The sequence below is a fragment of the Crinia signifera genome, chromosome 7 (assembly GCF_055691185.1).
Source record: "Crinia signifera chromosome 7, ASM5569118v1, whole genome shotgun sequence".
Lineage (NCBI taxonomy): Eukaryota > Metazoa > Chordata > Amphibia > Anura > Myobatrachidae > Crinia > Crinia signifera.
The window spans coordinates 111,670,246-111,696,647 of record NC_139223.1 but is presented as its reverse complement, the minus strand read 5'-3'; the positions used below and the strand labels follow the sequence as shown (position 1 = coordinate 111,696,647).

Below are 26,402 nucleotides of genomic sequence, written 5' to 3'. Positions count from 1 at the left end.
AAAGTGGCAGTTACATATCATGTCCTCAGTAGTGCAGTTGCATATCATGTCCTCAGTAGTGCAGTTGCATATCATGTCCTCAGTAGTGCTGTTACAGATGTCCCCAGTAAGTTTTTATAAAAACATTTTTTTTCACTATCTGGAATGTATGGTTTTCGGAATAATTCGGATAACGGCTATTCGGATATGGGATTCTTAACCTGTACCACTGGCCTAGACAGCAATGGAATCCCTCCATGCACCTCGGGGTTATTTGAGACTGGGGAAAAAAAATAAATGAATAAGCATGTATATAAAGTTAAAATAATGTGTATAGGCTGTTGAATGTCAATAATAGTCCTAGAGGCATCTACAGTATGCACGTACAATCCTAATGAGATTCATAACTAAGGCGTGGTCATCGTATACAAATGTTCTACGTCTTCAGTGTTTTATTTATATCTTAATTTCAGTGTATAAGAACACGTGATGGGTACATAGACTATGTATAGTATATTAATGGACCAGTTAATTCCTAGAGACATCTGATGTGTGATTCCTGTAAACTAGTGAGAGCTTAAGATATCCTAACTCTATACAAGAATTGTTCATCTTCAGGGGTGTTTATTTATAACTTTTATTTCAGAATACAAGAACACGTGATTGATACAAGCTATACATTGTTTTTCTTCTTTGAATAACGTTGGCATGAAACCTTAAAACGCTGCAACATAGAGAAATAAACCCACTATTATATGCTACCTCCAATTGAGTATAGAAGAGTATCTGTGTCCTTTTAGTAGAATACCATTTCCAAGAACTCTAGTAGCCTAATGTTCTAAGGAATGAATTGTCATTATTTCTGTACCCTGTTTGAATGAATTTGATTTAGTAGTACAAAGACCAGAGTGTCCTTAAAAACTCAATTGCTCCGATGGGAGCTGTTAACATTAATTTATTTTTTGTGTGAGTGCCACAGTCACTCCTTATTTCTGCTCACCACTTCCTAAAGTGGTGAGCAGCAATGCATGGCACTCGCCTCTTTTATTTCTGATACCCAGCTCCTAAAATGGTGTGCCGAAATCCATGAAACGTCAGCTTTTTTCTAAACCAAGTGCATTTGAGTGTGACAAGTGCAAAAAGTGATGGGAACTCCCAGAACAATCTAATTACACTGGGATAGTGGTCATTACTTAGCTTGTAATGCGTTTTCTTTATATAGATGAAAGTGGTTCCTGAACACCCGCTGTGTCCGTAGATGATTTATTTCTGCCTGTATCTAGCCTTCTGCATGTACAGATGGAGCCGGGCTCCCTCTTGCTGGTGAATCGCCAGACTGTCTCTGCTGGCGATCCGCCAGCAGCGAGGCGCTCCATCTGACTGAGACGCGCGTGCGTCTCACACGCACGCGCGTCTTAGTTTCCGGGGGGGCGGGGCGACGGTAACCCTGTCCGTCTCCGCTTCAGGGAGACGTACAGGGTTAGGGGAGGCTGCGGGGGGGGTGGTGGGTAGTGGGGAGGCGGTGGGGACCCCGGGTGACCGCCGGCAGGGACCCGGGGGAAGCGCCGTCGGAAGGGCACGAGATGCAGAGCAGATGGCAGCTGGCGGGGGATGGCGGCTGGCGATTCTGCCGCCATCCCCTGCAAAGACAAGGCCGGCTCCATCTGTAGCTTCCCTCATATCCTGTAATAGACCTTTCATTTATTGCACTTGCCATTTTTGAGGGTAAATGATGTCTGTTTTCTAACTTAGAGGGAAGTGTGATAATGTCTAATAAAGGTACTATGCAGTGTCTGTATTTGAACACTTTTAAACTTTAATATCTATTAGACAGACCCTGTGCAATCTTTACATTTTGTTTTGTAAATGTTGCTCGAAATATGACCAGCTATATATCATCATATTACTGATGTGTAGTGGGTGCTTCTTCTTTCTATTGCCTTGAATTTCAGTACGAAATGGATATTTTGCTTTGGAAAGCAGAGATACTATAAAAGGGAATCTGGGGCTGAGACTGTCTAAACTGCATTATTTTAGTATATGTATATATTGTTTTCTCCATAAACAGTATATAAAGTAGCTAAGTGATGCATATAATACTTTATTCATTATTTGAAGTTGCTCAATCTCTGGGCTTCTCTGTAATAATAAACTGACACCAATGAATTGCTTTTAGTTTCTTTACAAAAATTCAAGTGCATGTATGAAATCATATATTAGGTATTGTCACGAAGTCAGGGAGTGCATTCTCTGCTGCATGCTGGGTAATATATTCCCTTTGCAGCTCTTGTTTGAACCAGATCTTTCCTGACAGAGGTAGTCACGTTCTATTAAACATGTTTAATTTACACATGGCCAGGCAACATCCATCTTCCCAATTTTCTGGACTCGCACGCATTATGCGGATTTCTGCTACTTGGGCAGTTCTTCAAGAGTTAACATAGGTTTTTTTAAAGTAGGGAATTAAAAAGGAGAGAAAATTGGGATCCAGCAAGGAGATTTATTTTCTGAATGTGCTTTGTAATACAGGACTTGCATATTAAAGTAGATTAATCCTTTTTCTGTGAGATGTCCTGCTGAGTAAAAGTCCAGCTCCCACTGCAGCTACTGAATGATATCACATCACCGCTCAGCGTTCCCAAAGATTTTTCGGATTGTTGGCAACATGTATACATTGTAAATACTTTATAGTCTTACAGAAGATTAAAACATGGGGGATCAGGGCTTTTCTGGCAGGCAGTAGTTCAAGTGCATCAATGAAACCCTATAAAGCAAATTTGGTAAGTTGTCTATATCAAACAATAAGCTTCTATGGGGAACATTTACTAAGATGGGAGATTTATTTCACATGGGATGTTGCTATGGGAAACCGATTAGATAATATCTATTATCTTCTAGAAGGTGCTAAATAAATGAAAAGTATATATGGATTGGTTGCCCATAGCAACATCCCATGTGAAAGAACTTCCATTTTAGTAAATTTCCCCCTATATATAATTTAACTAGCTTAGGGGGCATTCAAGTCAGTCCATTTTCCAGCCGGAAAAAAAAACCGGACTTTCCTATTCAATTGCGGACACGGGACGGGATGCTCTAACATCCGTGCCCCACATCCGCCGCACATCACCGGGTACCGCTGATATTATCGCATATGCTCTAACACAGGGATAGCCAACTCCAGTCCTCGAGAGCTACCAACAGTGCACATTTTCCAGACAACCTAGCTGCTGCACAGGTGCACTCATTACTCACTAACACATTTTAAAAGATCCACAGGTGGTGTTAATTACTTCACTTGTGATTCTGTGAGGAGATCTGGGAAACAATAACTGTTGGTAGCTCTCGAGGATTGGAGTTGGCTACCCCAGCTCTAACATATGCTATAATTATGGCAAAGGACAGCTCTTGCGTTAAGAGCTGTCCTTTGCGGTGAGCCAGTGGGTCCCGACGGCTCCCCCTTCCCTCCCTTACCCGACTTGAACTGACTGTGCTCCTGCTGTGGTGGGCTCTCCTCCTCCTCCCTGCACCCGGAAGAGGAATTTCAGTGCAGGGAGGAGGTCACAGGTCCAGGCAGCACAGTGCTGTGCTGCCTGGACACAGGTGAGGAGGGGGGCGTCGGGAGTCCATTCGGGGCTGCGTGGGTGTGTTAAGAAGCCCATAGGCTTCTATGGGGTATCGCCAGCTTTTGCTGGCGATACTCCCCGCAGCGAAAACCCGCTGTGCAGGTTTTGCTGCATAAGAAAATGCGGTAAAACCCCCGATAACAGGGTTTTTACTGCATATTTAGATTAGAGAATCCCGCCCACGGTCGGATGGTTTTTAGACCTGTTTCCTCACTGCAGTTTCACTTAAAAAAAATGTAATCTACTGACAGATTTTTCAGCACTTTAATTGTATAATGACAGAAGCTGATTGGTTGCTATGGACAATGTCTCCACTTCATTGCTCTCTGTTGTATGATACATGATCCTTATCTGTCTTGAATATAAATGTTATACATGGTTGCATGCAGAGCAATAAAGCTTTTTTTCTTTCTTAAGGACCCCATCCACTGGTGCGATATGGTCACTTTTTATGTGATTCTGACACATTGCTGCCACGTATTGCATAAAAAGTGACATTGTGGCACATGACACATGTCATTTACCTGCGATTGCCATTTGAGGTGCATTCCCATTCGCCGTGCATCGCAGATCCTACGGGCTGCCATGAATATTTGTTGCATCCCGTAGACCTTCCTTGGATCTCATACGATACATTGTATGCAAAAGTACCACAAAGTATTGTATGCAATCCTGTCCCGAGAGCTGCCGGGGAGATACATACGATACCTTGCCCTAGTGGATGGGGGCCTTTAAGAATCATTCCTCTCTGAACTTGTTGCAAGAAACATATGTTCTGGGAAATTACATATCTGATTTAAAAGTAGAATGTCTTCTGCTCATGATTCAGGTAATGTTAATTTACTGGGGTCATTTATCGAAACAAGTTCATTGGTATCTGTAACAATGGCTGCAACACAAATCAGGTTACATTATTTGTAGGCCTTTACCTATGCAGTAGTTTCCTCATATTCCTATTGTGAAGTGTCTAGTATGGCAATTAAACTATGATTTCATAACCATTATGGCATAGGGGGTTATTCCAATTCACTCTCTAATGGACAAAACCATGTGCACTGCAGGTGGGGTTGATATAACATGTGCAGAGAGAGTTAGATTTGGGTGGGGTGTGTATTTCAGACTGATATCTATATTGCAGTGTAAAAATAAAGCAGCCAGTATTTACCCTGCACAGAAACAATAATATAACTCTCTCTGCACATGTTACATCAGCCCCACCTGCAGTGCGCATGGTTTTGTCCATTAGAGAGTGATTGTGCCTTTCCGAGTGAGTCCGAATAACCCCCATAGTCTTATCTGGGAGGATGTCCAGTATGTTGCTTGTTAAGGAGCAGCCTCAGTTCTTCATTTGAGCATGACTTTCTTATTATATGTCTTCTTTCACTTAAAGGTTAATGCACTGAACATAACACTTTTACTCACCGCTTTAATTATTTTTTTTATAGTGACGTCCTTGCACTGCCGATCTTTAAGCAAGAAGAACCACATCTCTCTCCAGACACGGATGCCAAGCTGCCCCCATTCCAGTATGTGCTATGCACAGCTACTTCACCTGCTGTTAAACTGCATGAGGAGACTCTGACTTATCTCAATCAAGGTATGAAACCAGCATGGTCCCAGCTAGTGCAGTCATAGAGAAAGTCTAGGTGATATTCAACATTTGTCCTGACAGAACATGAGACCTAATTCATAATGAAGAAGGGTACTACTGCATTACTCACTACTTTACATAGCGGATTTAACACTTCACATTTAGTACCTGTCCCAGAGGAGTTTAGACTTTTCCCTGAAATACAACTATACACACAATAGGGTTAATTTGGTCAGAAGCCATTTAGTATACTAATAAGTTTTTGGAGTGTAGGAGATCATATACCTATATGCATATACCCATACACATAGTGTAAGTATGTGTGTATGGCTATGCCTCCCTGTATAGAAAACATAATGCTAACCATTGTGCGTTTCTACGTATAATACATACTGCTAACCACTGTGCGTCTTTACATATACATAGGACGGGATGTACTAAGGGAAAAATGCGGTAAAACCCCCTTTTCAGTCAAACTCCTCCTTCCCCTAGCAACATGTCACAGCCGGAGGTCCTTCCGGCTCCAGCGGAGAGAAGGAGGCCCCCGGGGACAGCCGCTGAAGCCCAGGGATGTGACGTAGACGCCACATCACAAGTATCACGGGGGGCAACTGTCACTGCATTGCGATGCTAGTCGCATATGTTAGTACATATGCGCTAGCATCGCTGCGGTGGTGCGGCAATGTATTTGAATACATCCTGCCCATAATGCTAACCACTGTGCTTTCCTATGTATGTAGTATGTTAACCACTGTGTCTTTCTGGTACTCTTTACCTAGACCGGCGACCATCGCGACCATCGAATGCACTAAAAAACGGGTGCGATGCGATGGCCGCGATTTCCCATAGGGACCAATGTTAAAAGTCAGATTGGACGCGATTTTAGTTAGTTCAATGCCTCAATGCCCGCGATTTTTCCATAGGAAACAATGTTAAATGGGCCACAGCCCTAATAGTCCCCCTGAAGTCTGAAATGGCCCCCACAATTTTTAACGGCACCCCACGATCAACGTCAACCCGAAGCGTGGCGAGCGCAGCGAGCCCGTGAGGGGCGGCGATACGCGTCCTCCGACCTTTTCATACCCCCACTATCCACGTCGGCGTGGAGTTGAGAATAGAATAGTGTGGCGAGCCACCGAGCCCGAAGCGTGGCGAGCGGACGCGGATACCTTCACAGGTAAACACGTCCCCTCGCGGGCTTCACAGGTGTCCGCGTCGCCACGGACACCTGTGAAGCCCGCGAGGGGACGCGTATAACTGTGAAGGTATCCGCGTCCCCTCGCGGGGCTCGCTGCGCTCGCCACGCTTCGGGCTCGGTGGCTCGCTGCGCTCGCCACACTATTCTATTCTCAACTCCACGCCGACGTGGATAGTGGGGGTATGAAAAGGTCGGAGGACGCGTACCGCCGCCCCTCGCGGGCTCGCTGCGCTCGCCACGCTTCGGGTTCACGTTGATCGTGGGGTGGCGTTAAAAATTGTGGGGGCCATTTAAGACTTCAGGGGACTATTAGGGCTCTGTGGCCCATTTAACATTGTTTCCTATGTAAAAATCGCGGGCATTGAGGCATTTAACAGTAAAATCGCGTCCAATCTGACTTTTAACATTGATCCCTATGGGAAAATCGCGGGCATCGCGTCGCACCCGTTTTTTATGTACCCGCGACGCCCGCGATGCTAATCGCGGGCGCCGTTCTAGGTAAAGAGTACCGTCTTTCTTATACTTATAATCGAATGTTAACCACTGTGCCAACTTATACATATAATGCTAACCACTGTGCCTCCCTATGTATATAGAATACTATTCGCTTCTGTGCCTATCTATCTAAATGCAAACCATGGTGGTTTTGCAATAAATTTTACATATAGGGAGGCACATTTTCACTCTATGCAGAATATACTGTTAACCACCGTGTCTATAGGTGGATATGGATGTCTCCTCAAGTACTCTTTCAACACACATGCCAAACAGCCCATCTCTGAGTGCCATGTCCCATGCAACTGTATGCGCCAAGGGTCATTTGTGCTAAAATGTGCTTCTTCTTCACTAAAATTCAACCTTGGGATGTGGCATATCCGCTTGACGAGACTGTACTCACTAATTTGATATGCACCAATTACAGTACTGTACAATCTGTGTATGAGTCTAAATTTGTATATGAAGTGCTATGATACAGTTCCTAAGGCTTTTTTTATACGAAGCTCTGCTACATTTGCTACTTTGTACACATATTAAATTAATTCCTGTGTTGTTAGTCTCAGCTCTGCATCTTTGCCATAGATTGACAATTTTTTTGCTACACTACACCACTCTGCACCACTCTGCACTACTCTGTCGTGCCTCATGGCGTATTGAGGCTTGGTGTTTGAGGACACATCTGTAGAGAGAGACAGAGGGATATTTCTAAATATACGGCACGCCTCTTACAGTGATAGTAAATAGGACTGATGCTTTCCTTGCTGGATTGCTGTAGATGAAAATTAGTAAGAGGCACTTTGGTACTCATGGTCATGCACAATAACTACCCTATACAGTCCAACCTAGTACTCTTTCCTCAGGTACAGTAATTATCCTGAGGAAAGAGTTATCATGTATTTCTTTAGAAGACCACCATTGCCAGCTGTTCAATTGCATCTATATAGATACATAGCTACTGCTAACCATTTTGCCACTTAAAATAATATACTGCTAACCTGTGTTCAACCATATTCTGTATAATATACTGCTAACCACTGTACCCACTATTCATAGTAATATATATATATATAATGTGATGTAATGTTTATCACTGCTACACCACCCTGTACATAATACAATATGATGTTAACCACTATGCCACTATATACACCGGTCAACATTTAACATTAAATTTCATATTGTGTAGGTCAGGGGATGGATGGCATTACCAGACGTGGGATGTAGTTTTCTTGGCTTCTTAATCTGTGATCGCAGATTGAGGCAGGAGGTGGTATGCACCTCCTCCTGTATTTGCATTGCTACGGATTGCATATTGTATATTACGTTATTTATATAGTGCACACATATTCTGCTTTACAGAGAACATTTAAACATTCTCTTACACGCGCGCACACACACACACACACACACACACACACACACACTCATTCTCGGGTTAATTTTTTTGGACCTACCAGTATATTTTTGGATTGTGATAGGAAACCAGAGTACCTGGAGTAATCCCAAGTTAGGACCATGGTGGGAATCGAAACTAAGACCTCAGCGCTGTGAGGCAGTAATGCTAACCATTACACCATCCGTACTGTGATCAGCTTATCACATGCATCATATTGTTTAAAATATTGTCTAGTGTGTATGCACCATCACTTGTGCGTTTGGGCGCCCATGGCTTAGATTTATTTTTTCAGCACTTCCCACAGATGCTCGATTAGATTAACATCTGGTGAAATTAAACTCTTATATAGCCTCAAACAATACCTGAACAATTTTTCAGTGTGGCTGGTGCGTTATTGTGCTGAAAGAAACCACTGCTCTCATGGAATACTGCTATTAAGGGGTGTACTTGGTCTGCAACAATGTTTAGGTAAGTGTTATTTGGGGAGCACAGATGATGTAATGGTTAGAATGTGGGAGGGAGCATGCCTATATACCCAGGATGAGGGAGGATACATCTCTACATCCTGGTGACATCACTTTACCTAGGTAAACGATGTTCATGCATTTGGCCAGCCACAGGATGTAAAATAAACATGATTTATCCGACCAGGTCACCTTGTTCCTTTGCTCCATGGTTCATTTCTGCCACTTGCTTGTCCATTGTAGGCGCTTTTGGCGGGGGAGAGGGGTTAGCATGGGCACTCTGTGTGTGTGTGTGTGATACTTTCTGTCATGACAAGTATTAACAATTTTTCAGCAATTTGTACTGCGGTAGCTCTTCTGTGGGATCAGACCAGGCTTCCTACCCTTTACTCCCCATGCACATTTAGGAGCTTTGGACGCCCACAGACCTTTCGCTGGTTCACAGATTGTCCTTCCTTGACCCATTTTTAGTAGGTAGTAACCACTGCCTACCAGGAACACTCCACAAGAGCTGACGTTTTGAGATCCTCTGATAATGGACACCTATTTTTTTTTTTAAATATACTCTTTATTATATAAATTTTTTCGGTACATACATATACATAACAGAAAAAAAAAAAAAAAAAAAAAAAAAAAAAAAAAAAAAAATAGCAAAACATACATACATATAAGCACAAAATACAGACAATTATACTACCATCCGACTCAATCTCATTACTAACATCACTACCCACTGCCAACTCTCAGAGCGACCCCATACAGTACTATATATACAATTTTATTCATTGCCCAACTGGACCAGAAATTATCTTACTTCAACGTGGTTAGTATACTTTGATTTTCTTTATCAATTAAGTGTTCCTATCTAATACTATTACTTATTCTGTGATTTTTTGTTATTACTGCCCAGTATTGTTATACTCTTTAGTGAATATTACTAATCCGTGAACCCATATTCTATGATTTATATCTTAAATTTTTACTATTTCACTTTTCATTCTATTTTATATTCAAACTCATTAATGGTAAAGTGCTTAGTGCATAAATATAATAAAATTAATAATTAGATTAAAAAGGAAAAACTCAATAAAAAATAATATGTGAAAATATAATTATCATTGTGTAAGTGGCCTTGAAATTCTGTACCACCGTGTATTATAACCACAACATATCCTGCTTCCATTACTCTAATATCCACATCCCTATCTTCAAAAGATTACATTTCTATTAAATAATAAAAAAAATATTATATTTATATCTGAATCCATTTATTCTTTAGTAGTGCTACCCAATACCAGTTCTTCTATTTAACCAACCACTCCAGATCTTATAGAATTTTTCCACCGTTCCTCTACTCACATGGACATACTTCTCATGTTCAACTGTGGCCTCAACCAAGTTCACCCATTCCTTGTAACCCGGCCCTTTCTTATCCATCCATGATCTCGCTATGGTCATTTTCGCCAGAGCACATAGGTTAACTGCAAGTTGCCTAAATTCATATGGCATCTTGTTGGTTGGCCAAATACCCAAAATACAGTTTAATGGCTGAATGGAGGACCGAGGTATACCAATCTCTATCAAAGTGTCTGAGATTCTTTGCCAAAAACTCATGACCTGCGGACATTGCCATATCAAATGGCGGAAATTACAGCCTGCTTCCCCGCATTTTGGGCATTTATCAGAGTTATCCTCTGAGAACTTGCTCAAAATTACCGGGGTTATATATGTCCGGTAGAAGATATTTATTTGTGTCTGTTGGACTCTTATTGAATTAGTAGCCCCCACTGATGAAGATAACGCTTTTCCCCATCCCTCATCATCGATATTGGCTTCATGGAAATCCTTTTCCCATTTTGCTCTTAATTCGGGAAGAGCATCCCCATAACTATTTTCCATCAGGAATTTATACCATTTTGATACCCGTTTCTCCGCAGTCATTTTATTAATACACTTTTTAATCGGTGAGTCACTAATTTCTATACGACCTGACCTGAAATATTGACCAAGGGCACTTTTAATTTGCAGGTACCTATAGAACATGTTCTTAGGCAGTTGAAATTCACTCTGCAACTGTGAAAAGGTTTTTATTACACAATTCTCGTATATATGGCCAAGATTATAGATTCCGTACTGTCTCCATATTTTACTCCCTTGGTCAACCCTCAGGCCTTCCAATGCTTTAATTGAAAATAAGCATGTTTCTGGGTCCTCACCCGTTGCCCCTGTGATCTTATTGACTAGCTTCCAGATTTTACACGCCTGCATTAGAATGCCTGGGACTTTATTCCCCACATTCTTATTTAATAATACTTGTATAGGAGTAGATCCCGGTGCCACTGCCTCTACCAGATCATTTAATTCTTGTAGCCCTTCCTTCTCTTTAATCCACAGGTATAGATGTGATAACTGGGCCGCCAAATAGTAATACTTACAGTTTGGCATAGCCAGTCCCCCGTGTTCTCTATCCCGAACCATATTATCTAATTTAATTCTTGGCCGTTTATTACGCCAGATAAAGGACGTCAAAATACTATTAATCTTCCGAAATATATCATCTTTAATATAGATGGGAGACTGCAAGAGAATGTATAGGAGCTTTGGCAATATTACCATTTTTATTAGATTTATTCGACCTAATATAGTCAGAGGTAGTCTAAGCCAACACCTGCATCTACTTTGAATTTCTTTAATTAATGGGTCTAGATTATCTCTAATATAGTTTTTATAATCTACTGATAGGTAGATGCCAAGATATTTGAATTTATTGGTAACTGGGATTGGAATATTAATCTCATTCTCACGCCCACTGTCGTGCCCAGTTAACATCAAGTGTGACTTATTCCAATTAATTGTTAGGCCTGAATATTGTCCAAAATTCTGAATTGTACTAATTATATTTGGGAGATCCCTAGCCCAATCTGTTACCCCCACTAATAAATCATCGGCGTACAATGACACCATATTATAGTTGCCGTGGTTCTTACTCCCATCCCCCACCGCGAGGATTGTCCTCAGCAGGCACGCCAATGGCTCTATCGCCAATGCAAATAGCATCGGCGAGAGGGGACATCCCTGTCTCGTGCCCCGTGATAACACAAATGGCTCTGAGACGTGCCCACTGACACCAACCCTCGCGGTGGGGTCCTGATACATTAGGCCAACCCAATTAATGAACCTAGACCCAAACCCAAATGCTTTCAAGGTTGCATACAAGTAAGGCCATTCGACCGAATCAAAGGCCTTATTGGCATCTAGTGAAACGATCGCCGCTTCCTCCCCTATAAATTCCTTAGTCTGGAGATAGGTATAAACCTTTCTCAGGTTAATTGAGGTAGCTTTCCCTCGCATAAATCCGGATTGGTCCGGGTGCACGATGGTCCCAATTACCTTATCCAGCCTGTTTGCTAGAATTTTGGCAAATATCTTGGCATCCGAATTTATCAGCGATATGGGGCGGTATGAATCTACTACAATCGGGTCTTTGCCTTCTTTTGGGATAACTGTAATTACAGCTTCCTTCATCGAGTTGGCGAAACTTCCCTCTTCCTCCATTCTTTGGAAGAAATAAAGGAGGCGCGGTGCCAAAGTATCAATCATTTGTTTATACACCTCACAGGGTAGGCCGTCCGTTCCTGGAGCCTTTCCCGGTGAGATGGATCTAACAGCTTGTATTACTTCTTCCACTGTAATGGGCAAGTCTAAGTTGTCAGTAGCATCGGAACCTAGTTTTGGAATATCTATCTTTTGGATATAGGATTCGATCTCGTTTTCCCCGAGAGTTAATTTTGATTTGTATACTTCTTTGAAGTGCTTAACAAACACTTCTGATATGTCACCAATCTTGGTCACAATCTCTCCATTCTCGTTCCTAATTTTGGACACTTGGTTCGGGGACCTGTCAACCTTGACCAGATATGCCATATATTTCCCTGCTTTGTCTAAGTTAGAGTATATATGGTGTGACCTTTTCAGGAGGCTACATTGCGTCATTTTTTGCAAATACTCCACCCACTCCTTCTGAGCCCTAATCCACTCATCCTTGGCACTATCTATTTTTTTACTTAAATACTCCTTTTCTTTCTCAATCATACTTTCTTCTAATATTAGCGCCCTTGTTTGGACCTCCTTTTTAATCTCAGATATCCTTTTAATAAAGGATCCTCTGAGATAAGATTTAAAGGCATCCCAAACCGATATAGATTTAGCAGATAGAAGATTTTGGTCAAAAAAGACCTCACACTCTTTTGCAATATTATCCAATTCTCCCATTTGTGACAACCAGGCTGGCTGGAGTTTCCAATATGAACTGCCCTTCACTTGGTCCCATTCCAGTTGCATTGACACTGGGGAATGGTCCGAGATCCCCCTTGGTTTATACTCTATGGAGGCAATATTATTCAGCAAATTTTTGGAAGTAAAGATGATGTCAATCCTAGAAAAGGAGTTATAGGTGGCAGAGTAACAAGAAAATTCCCGTTTATTAGGGTAGCGGTCACGCCAGACATCTTGCCAACCCATTTCTGAGACAAATTCTGCCAGACGTTGTCTAGCTGATGTTACATTTCCGGTCCTATTCCATCTGTCTTTATCTGGATACATAACGCTATTAAAATCCCCTAAACACACAATATTACAATCGGGTCTAGAGACCATGAAATCAACTGCCTTTCTTAGCACCTCAAACGAAAATGGTGGGGGGATGTATAGTGCCATAATACAAAACTTGATCGAGTTTATCATACATTCCATAAACACATATCTGCCACTATCATCTGTTTTAACTTCTATGCATTCAAATGACACTGTTTTTTTAATCAAGATAGAGACCCCTCGTGATGAGGAGGTGAAGGGCGCATGAAAGGACCACCCAATCCATGGCCGTCTCAGCGCCCCCAACCTCTCCCCACACAAGTGGGTCTCTTGTAGACATACAACATCGGTCTCATATTTTTGACACTGTTTTAGCACTAGTGATCTTTTGACTTTTTCGTTTAATCCCCGCACATTCCAAGTTAGAAAATTAATAACTTTTCTATTCACCATTTCTGAATTCCTGGTTGATCTTATACATTCTAGCCATTAGGCCCAGTATTAGGTAGCTCCTATCTATGATTGGTCGGATAGTACTTAACATATATACAAACAACATTAACCCCCCCACCCCCCACCCCATACACCACCCCCCAAGTGGTATACCTGAACCCAACCCATACGTCCCTTTCCCCCAAGGGCTATTGAACTTAGAGACCACCATAGCACGGTGAGCTCCCTGGACGTCAGTTCATTATTAATTTAGTCCACCGCCAATTGGCGTGATCCTGGCTTCCATTTATCAATCCATCTAGCCGCTTCTTGTGCGGACTGGAAGAAGACTGTTTCCCCATCTGCGACGACTCTCAGTTTGAAGGGATATATCATTGAGTATTTTAAGCCATTCTGGCGCAGCCTGCTTTTTACTTCTGTAAATTTGGCTCTTTCTTTTTGTATTTCCAAAGGGAAATCAGGGAACACGGATATTTTGGCTCCGTTGTGCTCTAACTGGCCTTTTTCCCGGGCTAGCCGAAGTATCTTATCTCTATCCTGGAAATTAAGCACCTTTATGATAAGAGTTCTTGGTGGGGCACCCGGTGGCAATGGCCTAGAAGGAACCCTGTGGGCTCTTTCCACCGCCAGATTTTTAGAAAACGATTCCCTGCCAAATTTATCACATATCCACTTCTCGATAAACCCCACTGGGTCAGTCCCCTCCGAATGTTCAGGAAACCCCACAAATCTTACATTGCTCCTCCGGAGCCGGCCCTCCATATCAGAAAGTTTACCCTTCATTTCTCGCATTTGAGTAATTAAAGAGTCAACTTTTGTGGAAATGGCATGGTTACCATCCTCTAATTTTGAGATCCTATTTTCCGTCTCCTGCACCTGCTCTTTCAGGTTTTTGATATCGGATCTGAGGGAGCTGACCTCAAGTTGAATATCTGAGATTTTATCAGTTAGGCGCTGCTCGCTTCCTTTTATTGCTTCGAGGACTTGTTGTAGTGTGATTTCTGGATTACTCTGGGGTGCCGAGGGTTTAGTAGGAGTCGACACGGGTGTTGTGGACGGTGTTGGGGTGGAATTAGCATTTGATCTTGCATATTTTTCGAGCCTGGCGGCCGCAGTTGCATTACCAGTCTTCCCCATTCTACTTAAGTGGGCTCGTTAGTAGTGTAAGGACCACTCTGCTGGGTGTATAGAGGGGTTGTCGACACAGCACGTCGAGGTCTGTATGGGCCGTCTTAAATCTGTCTTAATTTGAACACAGCAGAGACAGCCTGTATTTAATACAAGTCCCGTAGATCTCAGGCACAGGGTTTTTTTTTAATATGTGCTGATATTATACTTGAGGGTAGTACCGCACACAGTTATGCCGGGGAGAGGAAAAAGCAGAAGGGTATTGGGGGAGATCCACCACCTTACCCTCGGATCACTGTGTAGATTTGAGCTTTCACCCCTCACTTTAGCTCTCACACAGTAGTCCCTGTGGGCAGCTATTTACCACCCTGCTTTAACCCTTTCCATCTGTTAAGGACAGATTGAATAGAAGGATAAAAAAAAATAGTCTTACTTTCCAGACGCTGTAGTGAACTTGCTTATTTAGTTCTTTTTTACCTGCCACCTGCTTCTTCAGTGTGGCCCTTGTCGCTGCAGAGAAACACCGTCTCACACCCCTCTGTAACACAGTCCGTAGTAACCTCTCCACAGTCTCCTTTCTCCTCCACCACTCGAGCGCCAGCTACAACCTTCTCCGGCCACAGATTACTCCGGTCCAACCGCTGCACCCTGCAGCCCACCAGCAGCCAGGTCCCCTTTTGCGATCCGTTGCTCACACTCAGCGTCCACAGCGTTCACGCTGAGAGAGAACGCCGCCGACTCGTGTCTCCCAGCCGCGGGCTAACCACGCTCTCAGCCGCACCACGTCACAGCTGCACGTCACCACTCTGCAGCACAGCTCAACTCCCGGCGCCCGACTGACAGGACTTCCGCCTCACTGCCGCTCACAGGGGGACATATATGGTACCGGCTTTTTCCCTTTTCTCATGCCGCCATTCGCACTCCAGGTAGCGGGGACATAATAGCACTCAGGATCTTATCCAGGGAGCTCCCATCTCACGCTCCCTCACTCCCGCGCTGCCGTAGCTCCGCCCCTCCCGATAATGGACACCTATTGATAGCTACACAACTGGGTCAAAGTTGCTCAGATCCTTAGTTTGCCAATTTTTCTTGCTTAAAGCACATCAATTTCTAGAACTGAGTGTTCACTTGCTGTACATACCCCACCCTTTGATAGATGCCATTGTAATGAGATAATTGTTAATCATTTTACTGGTCAGTGGTTTTAATGTTATGGCTGATGGGTGTGTAATGTGCTTCTAATCATAGTGGCACTTCTTCTAGAACAACTCCCATTAACAGGTCATGGTAACTCCATCCCACTTTAGTCACTGCACATTGAGCTTTCTTGTGAGGGCTGAAGTAGTAAATTTACTAAAATGGGAGTTCTATTGAATATGCGATCCCATCTTCAATAGAACTCCAATCTTTGCCATTAAATCCCCTGCACATAATTGGGGAAATATAATAGGGTCCGGAATTTCATTGGCCATTTTTAAAGCAAAAATGTATAAGGCAAAGTGCAACATGGTTATGCCTAGTAAATGATTGCCACTCTAAAAATACGGCCACCCTCTGACGAAATCGGGGTCCTCCGGCATCTCTGACCATATTGCATTTAACCAAATAGGTTATCAGCTGTTAATATAAAGATTGTAGGTTTTTTTTTTTATGAATGTTGGTAATTTTCCCATTGTATAGATTTACCCCAGCATAAAATATAATTAAGATGCTACCAAATGCTAGGAATACTCTATTCAAATGTGCGTTTCAAAATTGTGCGTTTGATGAAGTCGCCTTTATTTCCAGTTTTCTTTGAATTTGCTGATGGGTTAACATCGACTTTTTATTGCACAGCATTTTCTTTTGTGCCTGGCAAGGGGAAATATAAACTGTATGCTAATCACAAATAGTTTATTGTATAATTGTCCCAAATTACAGTCTATGTTAAGTTTTTTTTTTTATTTTTTTTTTCCATCCCAGAAAAGTAATATCTTGTCATACATTTCTCAGAACTGGCAGAACCTATATTCCACCTAAGATCTAATTTTTATTTTCCATGCCTTACAGTTTGCACTTATATCATCTGTTACTATACTTAATTCCCAAAGTTGTGGATGGTCCTTTGAGTCATTAAATGAAACACTTAAAGTAATGTCCATATACCTTAAAAGGAACATCTAGATGTTATCACATCAAACTAAAGGAGTGCACACACAGGCTTGGGCTGGGCGATTTTCACAAAGCAATATGGCTTTGTCAATATCAAGATGTAATTAAGTAGAGATAGATGACTGTCATCGCCAGCTGCTTACAGTCAAATTGCCCTGCCTGCACAATCTATTTGTTTGGGCCATAGTGATGCCATGGGGCCACACAACGCTATCGCCTGCAGTGCACACATGGGGCAATTCTGGCTAACCTTCTAGGTGATTTTGACTAGTCAAAATCGCCAGACCAAATCGCACCAAGTGTACATGGCTTAAGGATCGCATCGAATCACTCCTCAGTTATTCTAATTAATTAGCTATTCTAGTAAATTCTAGTTAAGTAATTTCAAATATTATAAGGAAGTCCCATGCCCGGGTCAATATTGGGTTTATTAAATTAAAGGAGGATCATGAGAGTGCTTGTGTTGTTGCCTACGGGAAACAAGTGTACAGTGATACATAAATGTACAAATTGTAAGTGCCTAATTAATCATATGGGAGTGTCCCATGGGTTCTGAACAGAAGGACCTAATTCAGAACTGATCGCAAGACAGTTTACTTGCCAAGGCGTGCGATCAGGTATACGCGGCTCCACCAGATTGATATCCTGCCCTGTGCAAGCCTGCAAATTGTTTAGCACGGCTTGCGAAAATTAGCTAGATCGGTGATTAGATCTAAAAATTCATTCAGAAGACGCTCATAATTCCAGTGTGTTCTCTGTGTGTAGGCCAGGACGATAGACACAGGCTGATCAGGGAGCTGATGTTACACGCCTTTCCCTCAAATGCCGGGGCATGCCTGACACTCCCAGAAAACTGCCAATTACTCACTTTGCATATTGGCAGCAATCTAAAAAGTAGCAGGACTTCATTGCAGGATAGCCTTGCGCTTGCGTACTTAGGGATGTACGCATGTGCAGTCTATCTATAATCACCCCGCTTGCTAATTCGCAACCAAGCAATTCTGTATCAATTAGGCCCAAAGTCCTCAAGTTTTTAACTTTTAAAATAAGGATGTCTGTGACAGAAACATGAGGTTAAATCCTATGGACCATTATCACACAAATTGTTATGAGAAGAACCTGCATCTGGACATGTTGAGCTACATTTAGTCATTCCAGTAAATGGGATAATTGAATATGCCCCTTAATATCTTTACAAAGTATGTTTATTTATTTATTTACCTTGATGCAATTGAGTTAAAAACCTGCGCTTGTCCATCAAAACCAGCCCAGTCTGCGCCCCTCAATCATAATCTGGGGGATAAAGAATTTATATTTTATACCCAGACGTCCCTCTGCCAATAAACTATATCAACACATGTTGAAAACATACCTCATGCTGTCATCATAATAGTCCGCTAATTAAGTTTGATTCATTGAAACGTAGTAAATTCACAAGTTTGATAGCTTTTAATGCACACAGTCTGTACTACTGTATGTACCTAAATGTATATGGCCAACTATGTGCAGGTAACAGTGCACAATGTTATGGTTATGTGCAAGGGGATGTCAATCATATTCAGCGGTTGATCACACTGAGGTTTTATTTTTTTCTTCTCATTATGTTTATTTAAAAGCAAAAAAATACGTAAACTTCCATTCTGCAAAATAGCATAAAGTAACCTAAAAGTATTATATTTTGATCCTCTGTGACGTCAGATAATGGGAGATAGACCCCGTTATCCATATTAAAGTCAGGAGAAAGAAGAAACTGGGTGGGTGGAGAATAAGAGCTGTACCAACCAAGGAGTTTTCTATATTAATGGAGTTGTGTTCTCTAACTTGGTCACTGTCTTGGGGAAGGTTGACAGGTTGTAAACATTTGCAGTTTATTTCTAATGGGTAGCACAGAGCATTCCTGTGAAACCAGCTTATTTTTAGTGCTTTTTCCAGTATACTGTAGCTCACTTTGTAAAACACAATAACATCTTACATTATGGATGCATTAGCGATTGGCCTCTTATGTACTTGCTGGAAAGCTTTTTAGGGACTACAGAATAAATGTTTTTATTTAGAATGTTGGTAGATATAAATGCTTCAGGGACGCTGAGCCACACTCTGTGCGCTATCTTGTTAGGTTGAGCTTTATTGATGGTATAAATTATAGAGTAACTGATTACATTGTTGCAGCGTTTCCTGCATGGTGGAACAGGAATGCATTAATTGGTGAGGCATATACATATGTAAATATATATATATATATATATATCTATCTATCAGGATATTGGAGTTGCCACTCCTGGTTGCATCAGTTGGTAGTACCTCTGGTGCCTCTCTGCATGTGCAAGCACACGATATGTACGAAGGAGCTGTTGATGGCACTCGGAGGGTTTTTCAAATGGAACACGGGACACATATAGTGTACACTATATGTGTCCCGTGTTCCATTTGAAAAACCCTCCGAGTGCCATCAACAGCTCCTTCATATATATATATATATATATATATATATATATATATATATATATATATATATATATATATATATATATATATATATATATATATATATATATAGAGCCGGTAGATGTGGCTCTATATATATATTTCAAATTTTAGTAATTTTTCATCAGGTTATCATAACCTGATGAAAAATTACTAAAATTTGAAACGTTGTTATCATATTGGCTCCTGTCATTTGATTTCATAAGCTACGAGTGCCACATCTACCGGCTCTATACTTATTTTCTATGCTGGCACCAGCTGAAGCTCCTCACGTTGTTTGGAGTGCCTGACCCTCCATTTACTATATATATATATATATATATATATATATATATATATATATATATATATATATATATATATATATATATATATATATATATATATATATTATTCTGTACAGAGGCATGCAATGTACAGATTGTAATGGGTGTTTCCCTCTCCTTGCCGTTTGTTCATATCCTGTTCCATCATAACTGAATGTATAGACCTGATTGTGATCCATATTCAACGTTGCAGTGCCTCTATCCCCAGCAATGACTGTCTATACCAGAAGAAGCCGTTCTGCAGCTCTCTGGTAGTTGTGGAGTAAGCTGAAGCATCCTGGGATTTTAGTTCCATAAGAGCCAGAAAGACTTTTGATCAGTAGGATGTACAATGGATGACTAAGCTGGTACACAAGCTTAATAGAGCAGTGCTGTTTCTTCAGAGATCTCAGTTATTATTTTGATTTACTGTATTAAATTTAATAACGTGTGGGTGAAACTTTTTTACCTACTGGTCTATGGACAGCTTTGTGGTTTATTGATCTTTTTCATCAGTATTTATTTGCACAAGAATTGTTAACTATCACTACATTGCACAGAATAGTCTTTGATCCTGAAGAAACCAGTGTATGCGCTCTTCTAGGTGAGTGTCTTTGCACCCACTAGGGCTGGAGTGCTTATATTCAGTCATCGCTGGGGATCCAGTGCAATATATGATCTCATTCCACCCTCTCTCCGCAGGACTCATTTCCATCGTCCACACTCTTCTCTATGATTTTTGTGTAGTTATGTTTGCAAATCTGAGGGAGTGTTTTGTTTTCCCAGTTCTGACCTGTTTTCTTTCACCTGTTTTCCTGTGGAGAAAAGGCTTATACTTGAAAGAATTGGCCTGCTTGGGTGATGCTCAGAAACCTTCATCCTACTACCTTTTGTAGGTGGGTGGGTAGAGAAAATCCTGATGTTACACCATATGGAGGTGATGCTAAAATTACTCCCTTCTCACAGGTATCTATTTCACATTTCTCCTCTACCTTTTGCTTTGGGGCGTACGCAGGAGGAATGTCCTTGGTTGTAGAACTGCTCGTCCAACTGTTTAGGGATCCAAAGCAATTTGACCTCTGTCCAAAAATACATTTACTATTTTTTTTTTTTTTTTTCTTGTGTTTTTCTGTATGTGGTCATGATTGAGTAATCACGCAAGCATCTGGCTGTGTGGTTTTGGTTTGTCTGACGTATTATGAATAAGTATGTATTAGTATGACTGCTACTAAATAGGTTTTTAATTTAGAATGGCCTACATTTGTAGTATTCTAAATCTCTTACTTGGTCTCTTTTTAAGGGGCTTTGGTGGAAAGAAAACTTTACAAATCCCATTAGCCAAGTAGCCAGTGCCTTAACCATGCAATATATTGGGGTACAGTTTGTCATGTCTGGCTCATGTTTCGTGGGACCCTATTTATAAAGAGCTGTACCCTAGGAGGGAATAGAATTCAGTCATGTAACGATGTTTGTGTATGTACGTGAGCGATGAATAGTTTACTGAGTGCATGAGAGTGATTTATCAATCTAATATTGCTCTGGCTGTAGTCTAGGGATGTTTGTGGTAATGTCAATGAGCTCTCTAATGGACTGCTATACAGACCCTTAAAGAATGTACATATGATCTGCGCTAGGCATTATTTTATCAAGATTGAGTAAAATGCAAGTGTCAGGTTTTTCCAGTTAACCTTTTATCACATAGCTTGTTCTGTGACATCATGCTTACCTGTAGAAGCTCGTCCACAGGTGAGGTTTTACCATGCAGGTACTAACATTATCCTTTTACCATCTGCTTTTCCCATAATTTCATTACAAAAGTTGGCATAGTATTTGGCTGCTGATCTAGAAACAAAGTAATTGCTTAGTACCATCTTAATTACTAGGCATTGAGCATTTCATATCCAACCGCTTTGTCATTCATGGGTGGAATAACCAGTTACCTAGGACACTCTGCTCCTCAGGCTGTTTCTTACTGTGTGAAACTCACTGAGACACACACTGCCCCAATTTGGGGAGAGGTTGGGGGGAGGGGGGGTGAAGGGAGTGTGGACACTTGGTTGCCCATGTATCCCAAGAATGTGCAGAAGTTTCTATTATGGGGTAAATGTAATAGGATGAGGGAATCAGAAAGTCAGAGATTTGGTAAGAAATCTCCAGTTTTTTTAAAGCTGCAATCATTTGCACTTAAAAAGCAAACTGGTTTTGCTGTGTAAATGATTGCCGCTTAAAAAACCCTGGAGATTTCTTACCAAATCTCTCACTTTCTGAATCTCTCATCCTATTAAATTTCACCCAGTATCTTTATTTATATGGCACTTATTAGTGCTTTACTTCCCCCTTGTTAGATTCACCACCCTACTGAACTTATACAGGGACTGATGTTGAAAAGTCTTGAACATGTTTGACTTTTTGGGGGGCAAATGCAGATTGCTTTTTACGGTAAATTTAAAGCTGTAAATTGTTTAACAAGTCAGCATGTAATGACAATAGGTTTCCACTTTCGTGTGGAATGGGATGATTTATTTTTTGATGAAAGATTCTTGTAGGTCGTTTGATCTATGTATAACACGTAGAGGTGTGCTGTGTTGTGCATGAGACCAGAGGTGGAAGTGATGTCTTTACTAGCTCCAAGTGGTCCAATTCTTGTGGAGTTGTCTGTGCTTATGTTTGTTTTACTTGTGTGTCATGGTTTCATTGCAGTGAGAAAGTTGTGTGTGCTGGGTGTCTGACCAAGATGCATGGTGATTGTGCGCACTGGGTGTCTGACCAAGATGCATGGTAATTGTGTGTGCTGGGTGTCTGACCAAAATGCATGGTGATTGTGCGCACTGGGTGTCTGGCCAAGATGCATGGTGATTGTGCGTGGTGGGTGACTGACCAAGATGCATGTTGATTGTGCGCACTGGGTGTCTGGCCAAGATGCATGGTGATTGTGCATGGTGGGTGACTGACCAAGATGCATGTTGATTGTGCGTGCTCGGTGTCTGACCAAGATGCATGGTGATATAAAAAAAGTACATCTCACAACTTTCTTATTTAATTTTTTTATAAATATTTTAAGTTCTCTGTTTACTAATAGCGTTTAATGCATTTCAGGGAATACAACCTTGTAAATCCATTGGATATAAAACTGTTAATCGGTTAATAAAACTGTATTACAAGCAAGGTTGAACCGGGTCTTCATTCATTTCAGGACAACCTTATGAAATTCGACTGCTTGACAACCGAAAACTGGGAGAGTACCAAGAGCTGAATACTAAATATATTAAGGTATATAATCAACCGAACAACACTGGTGGGTCACGTTTGGGATAAGTTTTCTGTGAAACAATTCTTAATGCATTTCCCTTCACCTCCCATTCATTCCTTGCTTTAGAGTATCATCAGAGTTGTTTTCCATGACCGGCGCTTGCAGTATACAGAACATCAACAGCTAGAAGGCTGGAGATGGAGCCGGCCTGGGGATCGCATTCTGGACATAGGTTAGTGTAAGGCTGAGGTTGGTACACTTGTACACACCACAGTTGAAATCTCCAGCTGAGGAGTGCCGTCTGTGTTTTTGTGCAACAGCTGCATATTATGTGTTAATATCACCCTATCACCCTTTAACTGTTCTTGTAAGTTTGTAGAGATAAACTTTCAGTAGAATGCCTTTGATCTTCTTTCTGTATTTCCTCTTTGAACCCTTCTGTCTTTCCTAGACATGAAACATTCCTCAACCTTCTGAGTTTAAATCTATATTGACATCTTCCAATATTTACTTTAACAGATATCCCATTGTCGGTTGGTATATTGGATCCCAGAGCTAGTCCAACACAGCTAAACACTGTAGAGTTTCTGTGGGATCCCACCAAACGATCTTCTGCATTTATTCAGGTATTGATCCCTATAAGCCTCCTGGCAGAAAAAGTGCCCCATTTTCCCATTAGAAAGTGTGGCGAGGTCACGTAGTTCCATTCTCTCCAGATATCCCCTCTATGTGCTGTGAAGCCATTATAGGGTTCAAGAGTGATGCAGGAGCTTTAGGTTGGTAGACCATTATCCAGCCAATAGCTGCATGAGGTCCAGCAGCTGATTCTCTCATGGTTGCATGATATTTCTTTACTGAACATTTACTTAGCCTTTGGATAGTTTTATATGCAAATATGTGTAAAATGGCTCACATTACCCCTCATTAGATCGTTACACTTGTGGTAAAATTAAATTTTTTGTAGCCAAATAAAGGCTCCTGTATGTCAGTGCATCATATAACGATGTGTCTCTTTTATCAAAAGGTGCATTGTATCAGCACAGAGTTCACTCCAAGAAAGCATGGAGGAGAGAAGGGCGTGCCATTTCGGATTCAGATTGACACATTTAAGCAAAATGAGAATGGAGAATACACCGACCATTTACATTCTGCTAGCTGCCAGATCAAGGTGTTCAAGGTACCTGTTTGTCTTACAGAAACTTGTGACCGCCGTTTAAGGAAACACTGCTTAAACAATATCTCAACTCCATTATATCATTATTTAGGGGAGAATAAAAAGCAAGCTACAACAAAGAAAAATACATTGGGTGAAAATGTAATAGGAGAGATTTGGTAAGAAATCTCCAGTTATTTAAAGGGGCAATCATTTACACTTCAAAAGCAAACTGGTTTTGCAGTGTAAATGATTGCCACTTTAAAAAACTGGAGATTTCTTACCAAATCTCTCACTTTCTGATCTCATCCTATTAAATTTCCTTCTGTATATTTTACAGCGCACAAGATACAAAGTGGAAAAACTTTTGTAAATAGAAAAAAGCAAGCTGACATTCCCCATTAAACTCAATGCTCAAACTCTCCTTTTATTGGACTAATATGAATCTTAATTACTGTCAGAGGGCAGTATTCAATGAAAAAGTTCTCCGTGCATGGAGAGCGTTTTATTTCGCTCTCCATGCACTCTCCGTGTTCCGGAGGGCTCGCTGCCACTCCTGCTCCCTCTATTCAATGTGGTTAAGACTCGCCGCCACTCGCGGCGAGTCTTAACCCCTGCAGGGAGCAGGGAGCTTTCAGGGAGCCGGAAGCAGCCAGAGAGATTAAAGTCTCCCTGGCTGCTCCAGAGGACTGTGGAGGGGAGGGGGGCTCTCCAGGACCCAGGCTGCACCCCCCTATAGCCAGCGGGGGACCCAGTATTCACTGCACCGTTCGTGCATAGTTACGTTCGGGTGCAGTGAATATATGAATATCTAATGAGCGGCTCGAGCGCTCGGGCCCCCTGCTGGCTGCACTGTGTAAAAAAAAAAAAAAAAAAATGTAAAAAAATATTTTTTTAAAAATTAAATATATATTTATGTGCTATAAGCACATGAATAAAAATAACATGCCCCTTCACAGGAAAAAAAAACTGATTTTTTTACACCAAAATTTAAAAAAAAAACCTTTACGTTCAAAAGTTCACATTCCAGCTCTCCATCAAAAGATGGAGAATTGCTACACGGAGAGAGACGGAGAAAATCACTTAAAAAGACGGAGAATATTTCACATTGAATAGGGTTGCTCGCTTTTGGAGAGCAAAATGCTCCGTCCAAGGCGAACAAAGCACAAATTCTCCACAAAACACGGAGAACTTTTCTCATTGAATACTGCCCATTGTGCTAAATTTATGTCAGCAAGGTTTTCTCAAAATAACACAATGGGGCAGATTTATTAAGCTTTAACAAGAGATAAATTCAACAGTGATAAGGAGAGATAAACGGCCAGCCAATCACCTGCTAACTGCCATAATACAGGCTGGGCTTGAAAAATGACAGGTAGGAGCTGATTGGCTGGGTGTTTATCACTCTGCACTTTATCACTTTTGAAGCATGATACATCTGGCCCAAAGAGAGATAAACGTCCAGCCAATCACCTGCTAACTGCCATGTTACAGGCTGTGTTTGAAAAAAGTCAGTAAGGAGCTGATTGGCTGGACGTTTATCTCTCCTTTTCACCCTTGCATTTATCTCTTGTTAAGGCTTAATACATCTGCCCCAATGTTCCTTCCCTTGATTTGCAAATTGTGAGGTGCCCTCTATTGGTCTTCTGGAGTTTAAAGATATTTTGTGAACTGTCTCCCTGTCCATAACAAAGTTAATTTTGTCATTTTCTCCTGTCCCATTCCCATTGTGCCACAGTGGCCAGAGCATTCAATCTTCCTATATAAAGTGAAGCATTATAAACATTCTTCAGCAGGCACTAATCCACAGTGCTTGTTACATAACATGAATTGTTAGCAATATGTGGGCCAGATGTATCAAGCTTCACAAAGTGATAAAGTGGAGAGTGATAAACAGCCAGCCAATTAGCTCCTACCTGCCATATTATAGGCTGGTTTTGAAAAATGTCAGTTAAGAGCTGGTTGTTTATCACTCTCCACTTTATCACTGTGAAGCTTGATACATCTGGCCCTCTTTGAGGTGAAGTTTAAAACAAATACATTTATAAGCCAGTAATACCACTCTGTTGTTTTCATGACTGTAAAAATATCATTATTGGATTACTTGATTCTTTAGGTTGCTAAAAAATTGGAAAT

The 26,402-nt window shown here is 41.3% G+C and overlaps 1 protein-coding gene across 1 annotated transcript in view; it reads left to right on the top strand.

The window, feature by feature from the left end:
• Positions 1-26,402, top strand: part of TFCP2L1 (transcription factor CP2 like 1) — a 50,959-nt gene that overhangs the window by 11,919 nt on the left and 12,638 nt on the right. The window contains exons 2-6 of the mRNA XM_083153635.1: positions 5,048-5,199; positions 23,057-23,133; positions 23,240-23,345; positions 23,633-23,739; positions 24,138-24,290. Coding sequence (XP_083009761.1) covers positions 5,048-5,199; positions 23,057-23,133; positions 23,240-23,345; positions 23,633-23,739; positions 24,138-24,290 — 595 coding nt within the window. The remainder of the gene's footprint in view (positions 1-5,047; positions 5,200-23,056; positions 23,134-23,239; positions 23,346-23,632; positions 23,740-24,137; positions 24,291-26,402) is intronic.